This window comes from Microcebus murinus, chromosome 16 (assembly GCF_040939455.1).
Source record: "Microcebus murinus isolate Inina chromosome 16, M.murinus_Inina_mat1.0, whole genome shotgun sequence".
In the NCBI taxonomy this organism is placed as follows: domain Eukaryota; kingdom Metazoa; phylum Chordata; class Mammalia; order Primates; family Cheirogaleidae; genus Microcebus; species Microcebus murinus.
Genome location: NC_134119.1, coordinates 48,664,748 through 48,678,199, shown reverse-complemented (window position 1 = coordinate 48,678,199; position 13,452 = coordinate 48,664,748). Strand labels below are relative to the sequence as shown.

General features: G+C 62.1%; 1 protein-coding gene across 1 annotated transcript in view; it reads left to right on the top strand.

Annotated features, from left to right (window-relative positions):
- DOK7 (docking protein 7) overlaps window positions 1-13,452 on the top strand; it is a 35,314-nt gene that overhangs the window by 7,814 nt on the left and 14,048 nt on the right. The window contains exons 3-4 of the mRNA XM_012737335.3: window positions 341-571; window positions 2,318-2,518. Coding sequence (XP_012592789.2) covers window positions 341-571; window positions 2,318-2,518 — 432 coding nt within the window. The remainder of the gene's footprint in view (window positions 1-340; window positions 572-2,317; window positions 2,519-13,452) is intronic.

The window sequence follows — 13,452 nt, the reverse complement described above, 5'->3', positions numbered from 1 at the left end:
CCTGGGCCCCCGAGACACTGCTTACAGCACCTGCAGCACTTAATGTGGCCAGGTGGGTCTGCTGAGGGGTCCAGGAGCCAGCCACAGGGGCCAGAGCCAGGCGGGCGGGGTACAGCCGTGAAGTGTCCATGCCTGCTGCACGCTCCCGGCCTGTGGTCTTGCAGGGAGGGGGTCATGCCGCTTGGCACACGAGGAAACAGACATAGCGTGGTTGGGTGGCTTGCTCAGGGTCGTGCCTCCAACCGGGGTCTCTGGCTGTGTCGTAGCCTCCTGGGGATGCTGAGGCCGCGTGCTGGCGGGCGGGCTGGGCTGGCGTCCTGACGCGCCTCCACCTGTGCAGACTGCCTGCTCATGCTGGTCTACAAGGACAAGTCAGAGCGCGCCAAGGGCCTCCGGGAGCGCAGCAGCCTGACCCTGGAGGACATCTGTGGCCTGGAGCCCGGCCTGCCGTACGAGGGCCTGGCCCACACGCTAGCCATCGTCTGCCTGTCCCAGGCCATTATGCTGGGCTTCGACAGCCGTGAGGCCATGTGCGCCTGGGATGCCCGGATCCGCTACGCACTCGGTGAGGGTGAGTGACCCAGGGCAGGGGTCCCAGGTGACGGCCTCCCTCCTTAGGGTCCTGAGGTCCTCACCAATGTGGTGGGGCATTAGTGGGTCTTCAAACATTTACTGAGCCAGGAACTCAGGTTGGAGGAGCCCAGCTCCTGCCTGGGGGTGCTCGGGCGAAGATTGGAACCAGAGAGACTTTGTGGCCATGGGGCCTTAGGACCTCCCTAACCACCCCGTTACCCGTTAGATAGAACTATTAGCCAGATCTGGTGGCCTTCTTAGGGCAGCGCCCTCCCAAGCCCTGTCTTTTGCTTCCCACACTGGATGCTGAGCCAGGGCCAGCAGCTCCCCCCCCCCCCGCCACCGCCCGGAAAGGCCAGGAGGGCAGGGAAGAGCATGCGCTTCTGGGGAGACATTGAGCACAGCCCCGAAGGGCGGCCCGGTGGGCGGGCAGGTCCGTCCCCGCCCTTTGAGGGGGCAGGCTGCCCACCGGGGCTGTGTGAGCAGAGCTGGCTGCCCTAGGCAGGCCTGGCGGCTGGGGCTAGGGTCCTGAGCATTCAGCAGCAGAAACAGCATGATGCAGTATTTTCTAAAAAATCAAAATTGATGCAAAAAACCCATGATGTGCAAAATATCAAAATTTTAAATAAAGTCAAGCTTTGGCCTTGCACTTTGCGTTCCTCTCACCTGATCAGAGTCTCAGACTCTTTGTATTACTTTTTATTTTTTAAAATATTGCATTAAAATATCCCTGCCCTCGATTGCTGCGGGTCGGGGAGCAGCCCTTCCTTCTCCAACCCATGGAGATAGTGGCCGGGCTTGGTCAGGGCAGGTGCGGATGGCTCAGCCAGAGGGCACAGGGGCAGGCAACCGCGCCTCTCCAGGAAGTTCTGCAGCCGGGGTTCCCTCCAGCCCAGCCTGGCTCAGTGGCACAGACCCCTTTTCTTTGACTGGCTGGGGCAGGCATCATTGCACAGAGGTGGCCAGGCGCTAGAAATCACAGCGTGGTCTGACCACTCCCTGCAGGGATTGCCCCAGGCCACCGCTGGGAGCAGGGCGCGGGGAGGATTGGGACCAGGGGCTGGAGGTCAGCAGGGTGGGGTCTGCCTCTGCCCCCCGGCCAGGCTCCCTGGGTGTGCACCTCCTGAGGTGGAGGATGAACTGGGAGAGAGAAGGCAGAGTATGGACGGTGCTCACGACCATACTCTCAGGGGCCTTCAGAGACAAAGGACATGCTCAGGTTGTGGACAGGCCATGGGGACCTAGGGCAGCACCCAGCTACCTCTGGGTGGTCTCGGTGTCAGGAGAACAGTGAACTGGGCAGAGGAGGGTCCAGGGTTTCCTGAGTGTCCCTGAGGCCAGTCTGGGACTGGAGGCTGGGCCTTGCTGAGCCTCAGTTTCCTCATCTGTGAAATGGGACCACATGGCTGCCTGGGTGGTGGGCATGGGAGGAGGGCTCCCGCAGCATAGGTGCTGTGAACAGCAGCCCAGGCCCGAGTTCCTCAGCGCCCGGTCCTCGAGAGCTGGGCGGGCAGCTCCTTGAAGGAGGGGGGAGGGAACCATCCGAGGTGGGGCTCCACCCCCAGGCTGCACCATTGCTGCTCACTCATGTCACAGCCTGCGGTGAGCAGCTGCCGGGGTGGGGCCACCCCCAGCCACACGAGGGGCCACACCCCAGCCACACCAGGGTGGCCCCAGCCACATGGGAGGGGCAGCCCCCACCCCACTCCCTGTGATGCCCATTTGCTCCCGCCTGGCCCCTCAGTGCACAGGTTCCACGTGACGGTGGCGCCAGGCACCAAGCTGGAGAGCGGCCCGGCCACCCTGCACCTCTGCAATGACGTCCTCGTCTTGGCCAGGGACGTCCCTCCGGCTGTCACGGGGCAGTGGAAGCTGTCTGACCTCCGGCGCTACGGGGCGGTGCCAAACGGATTCATCTTCGAAGGCGGGACCAGGTGTGGGTACTGTAAGTACGCGGGTGCTGGGGACCTGAGACGGGGCAGCTCCAGGCTCTCGGCATCCCCCAGGCACCGTGGGCTCTGGGCCGACCGACCCCACGTGGCTGCCCACGTGGCCACATCGCTGGGATCCCACCGGAGGGCGGGCGGGTTGTGTCCCTCCGCGCCTGCCGTCAGGAAAACCCAGAGCTTAGCAGAGTCTGGCCCCAGGGCTGCCTCTGGGCTTCCCTGACCCAGGATGCGAAGGGGGGTCCTCCTGGCATTGTCACAGCTCATGGCTGTGTGGCTGAGGTCACAGAGCATGAGAGCCACTGCCGTCGAGATGTAATGCAAAGAATAAATGCAGTTAGCAAGGACATACAGGCACCCCACAGAGAGAAACGAGTTTGTGGACCAAGGATTCCTCGTGGACACGCCAGCCCTCAAGCCGCCCCAATGTCACCCTTGAGGTGGCTGAGCAGGGGGAGGGAGTGGGCTGGGGCCCTCACACGTGTGAAGGCCCTGTGACCCGTCCTGGCCCAGTGTAGAAACGAGAGTGAGTGTCCAGGAGTGTGGCCAGCGACCAACTGCCACACGGGGCGGGTGGGGAAAACACCCTGGTCCTTCATAGAGAGCCGGGGGTGCTCCTTGGACCACTGTTCCCGAGGGGGTACATACACACGGCTGCTGTGTGCACCTGTACTCCCCCTCCAGACGGGCAGGGGCCTGTCTGCACTGGCTGCCCAGGGCTCGTGGTGGGCTGAGTGGCTTCCTGGGGGGTCACATGGGGCCGTGATGACCATGGCAGTGTGTGCCCCTCACCCTGGGCCCCGCCCCTCCCACCCAGCACACTGTGGGCTCTGGGGGCTCCTGCTGTCTGGCTGGGCAGATGCAGGCGGGGCGTGAGGCGTGCCGGACGCTGGCCACCCGGGCCCTCATCCCCCAAAGGCCCGGTGCCGGGAGCACAGGCCGTCTGGGCGCTGTGTCCCACCCTCCATGCCAGGCACTGGGAGCAAACTGGTGGGGCTTGTGGCAGGAGCTGCCCTGCTGCCCATTGCAGAGATGGTTGGTGAGGGGAGAGCAAGGAGGTGCCGGCCATGCTCCCCCTGGGGCCTCGGAACACGTGAAGCAGGTGCAGTGGGGTTCGAGGGGCAGGGGCTGGTTTGAGGTCGCAGGCCCTGGAGCTGGCGGGTGGCCGTAGAGTGTGAAGGGGCCTGGCGTCCTCCAAGGTTTTCGAGTGTGTGTGTGTGTGTGTGTGTGTGTGTGTGTGTGTGTGTGTGTGTGTGTGTGTGTGTGTTCAGCACAGCTGCTGCCCGAGCCCGCTGGGGACACCTGTCGGGGCCCCTGGTCCTGTCTTCTGGAGGGGCCCCGGACCTCTCTTCCTTGGCAGGCCAGAGGTGCCGCACTTGGGCGTCTGGAGCTGCAGGGCAGTTGGGTGCCTCAGGTTCCTCTCCTGCGTCCCCTGGGGGTGGGAGCTGCAGGGCAGTTGGGTGCCTCAGGTTCCTCTCCTGCGTCCCCTGGGGGTGGGAGCTGCAGGGCAGTTGGGTGCCTCAGGTTCCTCTCCTGTGTCCCCTGGGGGTGGGAGCTGCAGGGCAGTTGGGTGCCTCAGGTTCCCTCTCCTGCGTCCCCTGGGGGTGGGAGCTGCAGGGCAGTTGGGTGCCTCAGGTTCCCTCTCCTGTGTCCCCTGGGGGTGGGAGCTGCAGGGCAGTTGGGTGCCTCAGGTTCCCTCTCCTGTGTCCCCTGGGGGTGGGAGCTGCAGGGCAGTTGGGTGCCTCAGGTTCCCTCTCCTGCGTCCCCTGGGGGTGGGAGCTGCAGGGCAGTTGGGTGCCTCAGGTTCCCTCTCCTGCGTCCCCTGGGGGCGGGAGCTGCAGGGCAGTTGGGTGCCTCAGGTTCCCTCTCCTGCGTCCCCTGGGGGCGGGAGCTGCAGGGCAGTTGGGTGCCTCAGGTTCCTCTCCTGCGTCCCCTGGGGGCGGGAGCTGCAGGGCAGTTGGGTGCCTCAGGTTCCCTCTCCTGCGTCCCCTGGGGGCGGGAGCTGCAGGGCAGTTGGGTGCCTCAGGTTCCCTCTCCTGCGTCCCCTGGGGGCGGGAGCTGCAGGGCAGTTGGGTGCCTCAGGTTCCCTCTCCTGCGTCCCCTGGGAGCAGGAGCTGCAGGGCAGTTGGGTGCCTCAGGTTCCTCTCCTGTGTCCCCTGGGGGTGGGAGCTGCAGGGCAGTTGGGTGCCTCAGGTTCCTCTCCTGCGTCCCCTGGGGGCGGGAGCTGCAGCCGCTCCCTCTGTGGCGCCCTGGATTTGTGGCTCCTGGAGGTGCTCCGAGCCGGGAGGAGGGCGGCCACATCCCCTTTTCCCTCTGTGCAGTGCTGGGCACAGGCAGGCAGCGGCCAGGTGGCACTGGTGCAGGTGGCCCCTTGTCCTCAGAGACCTGGTTATCTTGTCCCAGGCACAGTGGCATGGGGCCCACTGTGTTTTTGCTCTGAGCCCTCAGAGTTTAAAACCCTGTGTCTTGGTGGGCTGGGCTCCTTGTCCCCTCGTGACGGTTCTGGGAGTTGGAGCTGCGATTCCCCGGAAAGGCAGAGGCAGCTGTCGTGTTTTCCCCAGGTTGCCAGAAAACCAGGGTGCGCCGCGCCATCACAGGGCTGTCCTGGTGCTGCTCTGAGCAAGGTCCTGATGGCTCCATCCCGCAAACCCAGGGCCAGCCGGGCAGAATCTGCCTCCAAATACAGGGCTTGGTGCTGAATGTTCTCGGCCCACTGTGGGCGCCTGGCCGGAGCGCAGATGCTCTCGGGAATTCTCAGTCCTCCCTCCAACTCCCCGCCCCGCTCAGACCCATGGCAGCTGGAAAACCGGGTGTGGGTGGGCAGGAGGGGTGGGTGGGGCCGGCCTCTGCCTCTGACCCTGCATGAGACTGCACCAGCGGGTTTTGAGACTGTCACGGGAAACTGCCGCAGCCAAGCGGTGACGTCCTTGATGAGACTGGGTGGCCGGGGGGACGGGGCGTCTGCTGCACCTGTGGTCAGACCTGGGCTCTGGGCGAGAGCACAGTTCAGTGTGGTCCGGAAGTGCTGGGCTTTGGCGCCCTGGGGCTGCCGTGGCTGACGCCTCCCCGAGGCCCTAGGGGAGGGTCCTTCCTGCCCCCTAGCCGCTGGTGGCCCTGGTGCTCCTTGGAGTGTGGTTATGTCTCTGCTCCCTTTCCACCTCTTCCATCTCTCACAAGGACACCAGTCGCTGGATTTAGGGTCTCTCTGGGTGATCTTGTCTCTTAATCCTTAACTAATTCTGACCGCAAGACCCTTGCCACAGGTTCTGGGACCCACAGCAGGGATGACTCGGGGTAGATCTCGTCACGTTCAGCCTGGAGGGCAGAGCTGGGCTGGGGTCCTTGGCCCTGGAATGTCTTGGGTGTATGGAGTTCACGTTCTCTCCCTTCCTGGGGACAGGTCCCAGCCTGGCACCCCTGGACCCCAGACCCATTCCCCCTTGGCCCAGCCACAGCTGGCTTTGCAGAGAGCAGAGACAGTAACCAAGGTTGCTCTTCACTCACCCTGGGACGCTAGGCATGGCTGGGTGTGGAGTGCCCTGGTGGGGGGAGTGGAGGTGGGGTGGGGTACCCTGAGGTTTGGGGTGGGATAAGTTGGGGTGCCTTGGGGGGCTGGGGTGGGAGTGGGGGTTTGGGTGCCTTGGGGAGGCTGGGATCAGTTGGGGTGCCCTGAGGGGTGGGGTGGGGGAGTGGGGTTGGGGGGGCTGGGGTCTGTTGGGGTGCCCTGGGCAGGTGGAGGTGGGTTGGGCTGCTCTGGGGATTGGGGTGCCCTGGGGGGTTGGGGTCCAGGCAGGTGTGGCCAGGGTTGTTTTGCTGAGACCACTGGGGACCTGGCCGGGTGCAGCTGGTCTTGGTGCCGTGTGGTCGGTGTTTTCTCTCTGCGGACTCAGGGAAGCTGCCTGTTCAGAGTCGGTCAGGAGCTGGGCTTGGCAGGGAACCCAAGGCCGCCAGTGTGGACCACCAGAGCCTCAGCTGGGAATGTACTTGAACTGTGACGTGTGACAGTCTTGGGGGAGAGGGAAGCTGAGGGGCCATGGGCCTGAGAGGCTCAGCGTGGCAGAGGGTGGGCCCCAGGGGAGGCCTTTGGGTGGGTGGGGGAGTTTGAACTGGGCCTTAGGGCCAATAGAATAGAAGTTTCCGGAGGTGAGAGGTGCTAGAGGATGTGTCGGCGGCTCCATGTCCTGTCTTCTCTCTCCAGCTGGGTTGAGTCTCGGGACCGTGTCTCTCACTTTCTCCAGCCCCTGGGGCCACAGGGAGCATTTTTAAATGATTTTGATTATTTTAAAAAGTGTCTCAGTGGAAACCCCAGACTGGAGACTCGGTGTGTGTGAACACTTGCGTCTGTCCGGCTCTGAAGAGCCCCCTGCTGGCCTCCTTTGGACTCCAGAGACTTGCTGGTGGCTGGACAGAGCTGGCTAGAGCCCTGGCCGCTGACCCCAGGCTGCCGAGGCAGGAGGGATGCGTTTGGTGGCTCCCGGCCGGGCACTGGGTGCAGGGGTCAGAGCCGGGGAGCTCATGGCTGGGTCCGGCTGGGAGGCCTCAGAGCCTGGGTGAGGCGGAGCAAAGCTCAGTCCTCAGAGCGGGAAGGGGGCCCGGGGAGGGCTGCAGACCCCAGCCTGGGGGCGCTGAGGAAGCTGTCTGGAGTGAGACGCTCCTGTAGGTGGATAGGAATTCGCCCAGCTGTCAAAGGCACAGGGGTGGGAGGAGGAGAAAAGGGTGCTCCAGACCTGTGCCGAGCCTGGATGGGTGACCCGAGAGGGCTGTGCAGGAACCCGTTGGGTGGGGAGGCAGGGGCTGAGCTGGAGAACACAAGCTGTGCCGGGTTGCAAAGAACCTGGGAAACTGGACCAGCGTTTGCACCGTATTCCCAGAGTAGCATGGAGCCGCTGAAATGCTTGAGCAGGGGGAGTGTTTAGGGTGGTAATTTTGGCTGCAGGATATAGACTGGATCGGAGGAAGAGGCTGAGGCAGGGCCAGCGAAGTTTCTGTTTGTGTCTAGAAGAGAGAGTGCAGCTGACTCAGCAACACTGGGTGGGGGGTCAGGGTGTGGGGGGTCCGTGGATTCCAGGAATGCTGAAGAGGGGAGGCGGGGGAGGGGGCAAGTCAGTGGGGAGAGGAGGGCTCCCAGGTGGGGGTGCTCCAGTGGAGCCCCTGCCCTGGGACAGGCCCGTTATCTCGTGGCACCCTTGGGCGTGGGCGTGGGGCAGGCGTCCCTGGCGGGGCACACTTGTTCAGAGTAAAGCAAGTGGTGTCTATGAACCGGGCTCATTTGCCACTGACCTTTGTAGGCTCCTGCAAGTAGATCCTGCACTCGTCACCTGTTGACCCAAGTCCCCTCTGGGTCTAGGGCTGCCTGTCATATTTCCGACAGGCCTGTGGTTTGTGTCACTGCCCTGCTCTGAAGTTGCCACCGGGTCTCATGCTGGTGAGGGGAACCCACCTTCCTCCAGCCCACTTGGTGGCATTTACCTGCAGGATGGACGTCCAGGGAGGTGCCCGGGAGCTCACTGGTCACGTGGCGATGCTCATAGGAACTAGCAGCCCGGCCCTCACCCTTACCCTGTGAAGGATGTGTGCCATCCCCATTTTACAGTGAGGAAACTGAGGCATAGAGCTGTCCGTCAGCCTCCCCTGGAGTTCACGGGGCCAGTGCTCTGTGGCAACAGTGGCGTGGTCCAGCCCATGTGCTGTTCCTCTACACAGCTGCCCTGAGGCTGTCCCTGGGGTCAGAGGAAGTGGCCAGGGCTGCTTCCCTTTGTCCTGAGTACCCAGGAGCCCAGCCCTTCCTCTTCCCTTGAGGAGCAAGAGCCGCTCTTGGGCAGAGCCAGCAACAAGGCAGCGTCCAGGAAGCAGGACCAGCTGCGATAATTTGGACACTTGCCCGCTGTCGCAGCCTCCACCTGGGGCAGTTTTGCTCTAGGATGTTTCCTTCTGGGCAGAAAAGCATCCCCTGCCCTCCCAGACGAGCCTCGCAGCCCTGGGGAACCTGACTGGACACAGGTCCCGTTCACACCAGGGCGTCAGTGAAAATGCACGACTCACCTACAGGCTCCTCAGACCTCAGCCGGCTCCTCCTCTTGACCTCTCTGAGCCTCAGTTTCCTCATCTGTGCCATGGGGCTCCTTGTGTCCCTATTTTGGGCTGCTGGGGGCAGTTGGCCGTGAGTGCCAACCCAGGCCTGCCTGGGTCCTGGCCTCGTAAGTGCTCCAGATTCTCCTGTCCCCACTGCCTGAGCAGCTCTGCTTCCTACCCCAGGGGATGTGGAGGGCACCCCTCAGCCCCCACCCGCCGGCACCGGCTCCTCACCCTCTGTTGCAGTGAGCTGTCAGGTCACCCTTGCAGAGGAGGCGGGGAGCAGCACCCTCTGTCGGCTTCATAGGAGCCGCAGAGGAGTAAGACCCAGGCCCTCACCTGTGCAGGCTGCGACCAGGTGGGCCCGGCAGGGGAGGCCTTGCAGGGTGTCCACGGATGGGCAGGAGTGCGACTGGGCCTGGCTTGGGGACAGAGCCAGCGCTGTGGCTGCCTGGTCCGTGGCCAGCACTGCAACACTCTGCTCAGGGAGGAGCTGGGTCCTGGCTGGCGCTGGTGCACCCCAGACACCTGGAAGTGTGTGTGAGTTGGGGGTTCTTGTCATGGTGACCATGGGACGGTGTCTGGTATTCAGAGGGGAGCAGCCACAGAATGTCAGTACTCTGCCACGTGTGGCTCCTGCCCGATGGTGGTGGCCCAGGGGAGGCTGGAGTCCAGAGGGAGGCTCGTGTCATTGCACAGCTGTCACCACCATCTGCCCACAGAAGGTTTCCGTCTTCCCAAACCTATGCTGTGTCCCTAGTAAACACTAACTCCCCAGCCCCCTGCCCCTGGCATCCCCACCCTACTCTTCGTCTCTGTGAATTTGGCTCCTTCAGTGACCCCATAAAAGTGGAATCACGCAGGATTTGAGTATGATGTCCCTGTGCTGCACCATGTCACAGTGTGTGGCCGGATTTCCCTCCTTATTGAACTTGAACACGATTCTGTGTACAGATAGACCACGTTTCGTCCATGTGTCTGTCAGTGGGGTTGGGTTGTTTCTGTCTTTTGGTTAGTGGGCACAGCGCTGCCGTGAACTTGGTGTGCAGACATCTGACTGAGTCCTCGATGTCATTTCTCTCTTGGGGACACACCCAGAGTGGAATTGCCAGATCATATGATGATTCTAGGTTTAAGTTTTTGAGGCACTGCCACACTGTTTTCCCTGCTTCTGCCCCATTTTACGTTCCCACCAGCAGTGCACAGGGCTCCGTTTTATCCACATTCTCCCTGACACTGGGTATTTTCTATTTTTTGTCTCTTGTTTTGTTTTGTTTTTGCTTTGTTTTGGTAATAGTTCTCCCAGTGGGTATAGAATGGTTGGATGAAATTTGAAACTTAATTTCAAATAGAACTTGTTTCATTGAACTTTGCTTCTTTCTAACACAATGCCGCGCCGAGATGCAATTGCTCAGTCTGTGTTCTGCTAATAGGAACCCTGTGCACAGTAGCATCGCCAGGGGCCGGGTTAGCTGCTAACTTAGTGATTGAAAGTTTGTGCAAGTCAAGTCAGTGCTGTCTGCACAGAAGCTTTCTAGCACCTTCTCAGCACGAAGTCCTCCAGACGCCTCTAGACTCTATCCCTGGCAGGACTTCCAACGTGTGATCTTTGTCAACAAACGGTGATACGCTAATATTTGCTTTGTGAGGAGCTCTCACCAGTAGCAAGCATCAGGACACTCCGGGTTATTTAGGGACTACCTATTTTTTTTTTTTTTTTTTTTTGAGACAGAGTCTCACTCTGTTGCCTGAGCTAGAGAACTGTGGCATCAGCCTAGCTCACAGCAAACTCAAACTCCTGGGCTCAAGTGATCCTCCTGCCTCAGCCTCCCAAGTAGCTGGGACTATAGGCGCACACCACCATGTCCAGCTAATTTTTTTTTTATTTTTAGTAGAGATGGGGTCTTGCTTTTGCTCAGGCTGATCTCAAACTCCTGAGCTCAAGCGATCCTCCCCCCTTGGCCTCCCAGAATGCTAGGATTACAGGCGTGAGCCACTGCACTTGGCTGGGACTAACTTCAAACAGTGATCATTTCAGATCTCAGGGCTCTTTGAGTATTTCAATGGAAAAGTGTATTTTTTCCTATGACTGGTGAATCTTTAGTTGAATGCAATAGCGTTTTCACTGGACACTTTTCCTGGGAAGTCACTGCATTTACAATGTGGGTGAGGTTTGCCTGCAGCCCCCAGCAACCCACAGCCTCTGCCCACAGCAGAAGTTGGCCGTGAGCCCAGGCAGCAGCTGGCCTTCTGCTCAGTGTCCTGCGGAGCTTTCTCCTTCTCTGCATTTCCCCATGTTGTGTCTTGCTGCGTAACAAACATTCCCAAGCTGAGTGGCTATTTTGTGACCTGCAGTCTGTGAGTCAGGGATCTGGGCAAGGCTCAGCAGGGACGGCTCATGTCTGTTCCACAAGATGTTGACTGGGGTCACTTCGGCAGTAGCACTTGGCTGTGGCTGGGCTAGAAGGTCCAGGATGTCTATGGTGCTGGCTGCTGCTTGGGAAGCCTTGGTTTCCCTCTAGGGGCCTCACTCTCCAGCAGGACAGCCCAGTCTCAACATGGTGGCTCATGGCTCCAAGAGGGCAGAGGGAAAGCTGCTGGGCACCTTATGGCCTCAGCCCAGAGCTGGAAGAATGTCCCCTCTGTCAGTTCGTATTAGCCAGCACAAGTCACAGGCTAGTACAGGGTCCAGGGAGGGGCGGCCTTCACGGACAGGGGTGGGAGACGTGCAGCGGCCACACCTGCAGGGTGGCGACCGCAGGCAGCCTCTGCGAGTGTGTCTTTCCCCCTGCACTGAGCGCTGGGGTGTCCTGGCCACCAGTCACTTGGCTGGACACTGGGGGCCACAGGAGAATCAGACGTGTCCCTGCCAGCAAGGAGCCCAGCCTGGGGGCTGGGACAGCAGCTAGGCAGTTAAGGGACGTGAAGCGAAGCAGCTGCCCAGAGGTGTTCCGAGAAAGCATCACAGAGCAAACTGTAGGCCTCCTGAGAAGGTCAGGGGTCAGAAAAGTCATCTGAGTCTTGAAATGTCAACGGGCGTTCCAGGTAGCCCAGGGGCATCGAGGGTGGGGGTGGAGGGGCGGCTGGTGGAGCCTGGCGGTGGGGGGCACAAGCCTGGGCGGGGCCAGCGAGAGGGCAGCGTGCTGTGTCCCAGAAGTCCTCATCCTGAGGCCCGGGCAGACTGGCCTTCCGAGATGGGGGTCCTCCTCCAGGGCCCGGAAGTCAGCTCTGCTGGCATGGATGGGGGTGGCCAGCAGGGATGCCACTCAGGGGCCTGGGACTGGTGGGCAGCTCTGCTCCCAGGCCCGGCCTGGCTGACTGCTCCTCCTGGGCTGTGGCGCTCGGCAGACGCCCCAGAGGAATGCAGGGCCGGCTCCGCTGCCTTCGGTAATGTGGTTTTTTATAGTCGGGGGACTGACTGTCCCGCGGCCTCTGCCAGCTGCTGTGAGCTCAGGATTAGAGGCCTGGCCTTTGCAAGAGCTGGGACGGACCGGCTGGGCCTTCCTCCGGGTGGGGCAGAGATAGGACAGGGAGCCGCCAGTGTCATGGGCCTTCTCCACGCTGCCCTCCCAGGTTCTGGCACAAGCTCCCTCCAGCCCTTCCCAGCTGGGAAGCCCCATCTGGGCAGTGAACCCTTTGGGGGCTCCTCCTGGTGGGCATCAAGGGGGCGTCGACCTCTCCACGCCCACCCCTGCTTCTGGTCCGTGGTGCCAGCAAGGGCCCAGGTGGGCCTGGTGACGAGGCTTGAGTCCACCTCTTGGCTCTGTGACCGAGGACAAGGAGCTTGCCCTCTCTGTGCCTCTGTCCTCATCTCCAAAGCAGGAATGACACTGTTACGTCACTCGGTTTGGGGAAATTATGTGGATGAAGCTTCACCAGCCACAGGGTTCTGCCCTCCCTCATGTGCCGGAGAGGCAGACACGGGCCACAGCAGCACCGCCACGCGTCAGGGCTGGCCCGAGTCCCAGGAATGCACAGCCTGCATTCCACGAGGGGGAGCGTGACCGGGCGGCAGAGGCCGTCACGCAGAGATTTCCCGTCCCCCACCCCTTCCGCCCGCCACGGCGCCGCAGCAGCGCCTGCCTGCGAGCGTGCCTTTCTTTGGGCAACGGGCAGAGGCTCCAGGGCAGGAGAGATTCTTGTGCGCTGACGCCAGGCCAAGTGTCCAGCCCCCGAGGCCGCGTTGGTGGGCGGGCGCAGCCAGCGGCTCCCCATTCACGCGGCCGCAGGGATTTCATTCACCCTTGGCTGGGGCTCGGGCCGCGAGGGCGGCTGCGGGGCGGCTCCCTGGGGCTTTGCCCCGTTCCCTGCCGATTGGGAGCGTGGTGGGAGCCGTCCAGGACACACGCACGACCCGGGCTGTGTCCTTACCCTGTGGCCTCCATTTTTCCCCGAAAGATGCATCGGGAAGAAGCGTTGGTGGCTGTGGGTGGGGGAGGACACACTGCTGGCCCTAAGAGTGACGGCCACATCATTTGTGGGGTGGGCGCCACACCACACGTTTTACAAATGTCCAGATGCAAACCTCAGACAGCCCTGGGTCAGAAACGAGGTTGAGGGTCACCGAGTGTGACTGAAGTCCCTCGGCAGCGTCCTGGGATGTGACTGCAGCCCAGCTCCGGTTCCCCCGTGGGCTGCCTGGCAGGGCTCTGGGGCGTCCTGCGATGTCCACAGCTTCATCCACCCTCAGGACAGCGGGTGGGGTGGGGTTCTGGCGCCCTGGTGCAGCTGAGGAAGCCGAGGCTCGGAGGGCAGGGACTGATCACACAGCTGCCCGCCGGGCACCCTTGTGCCCGTGGAGAAGAGCTCTGGGCTGTGCTTGAGGACAGGAGGCCCCACCAGCCCCCTCGTGGTGCCCTGT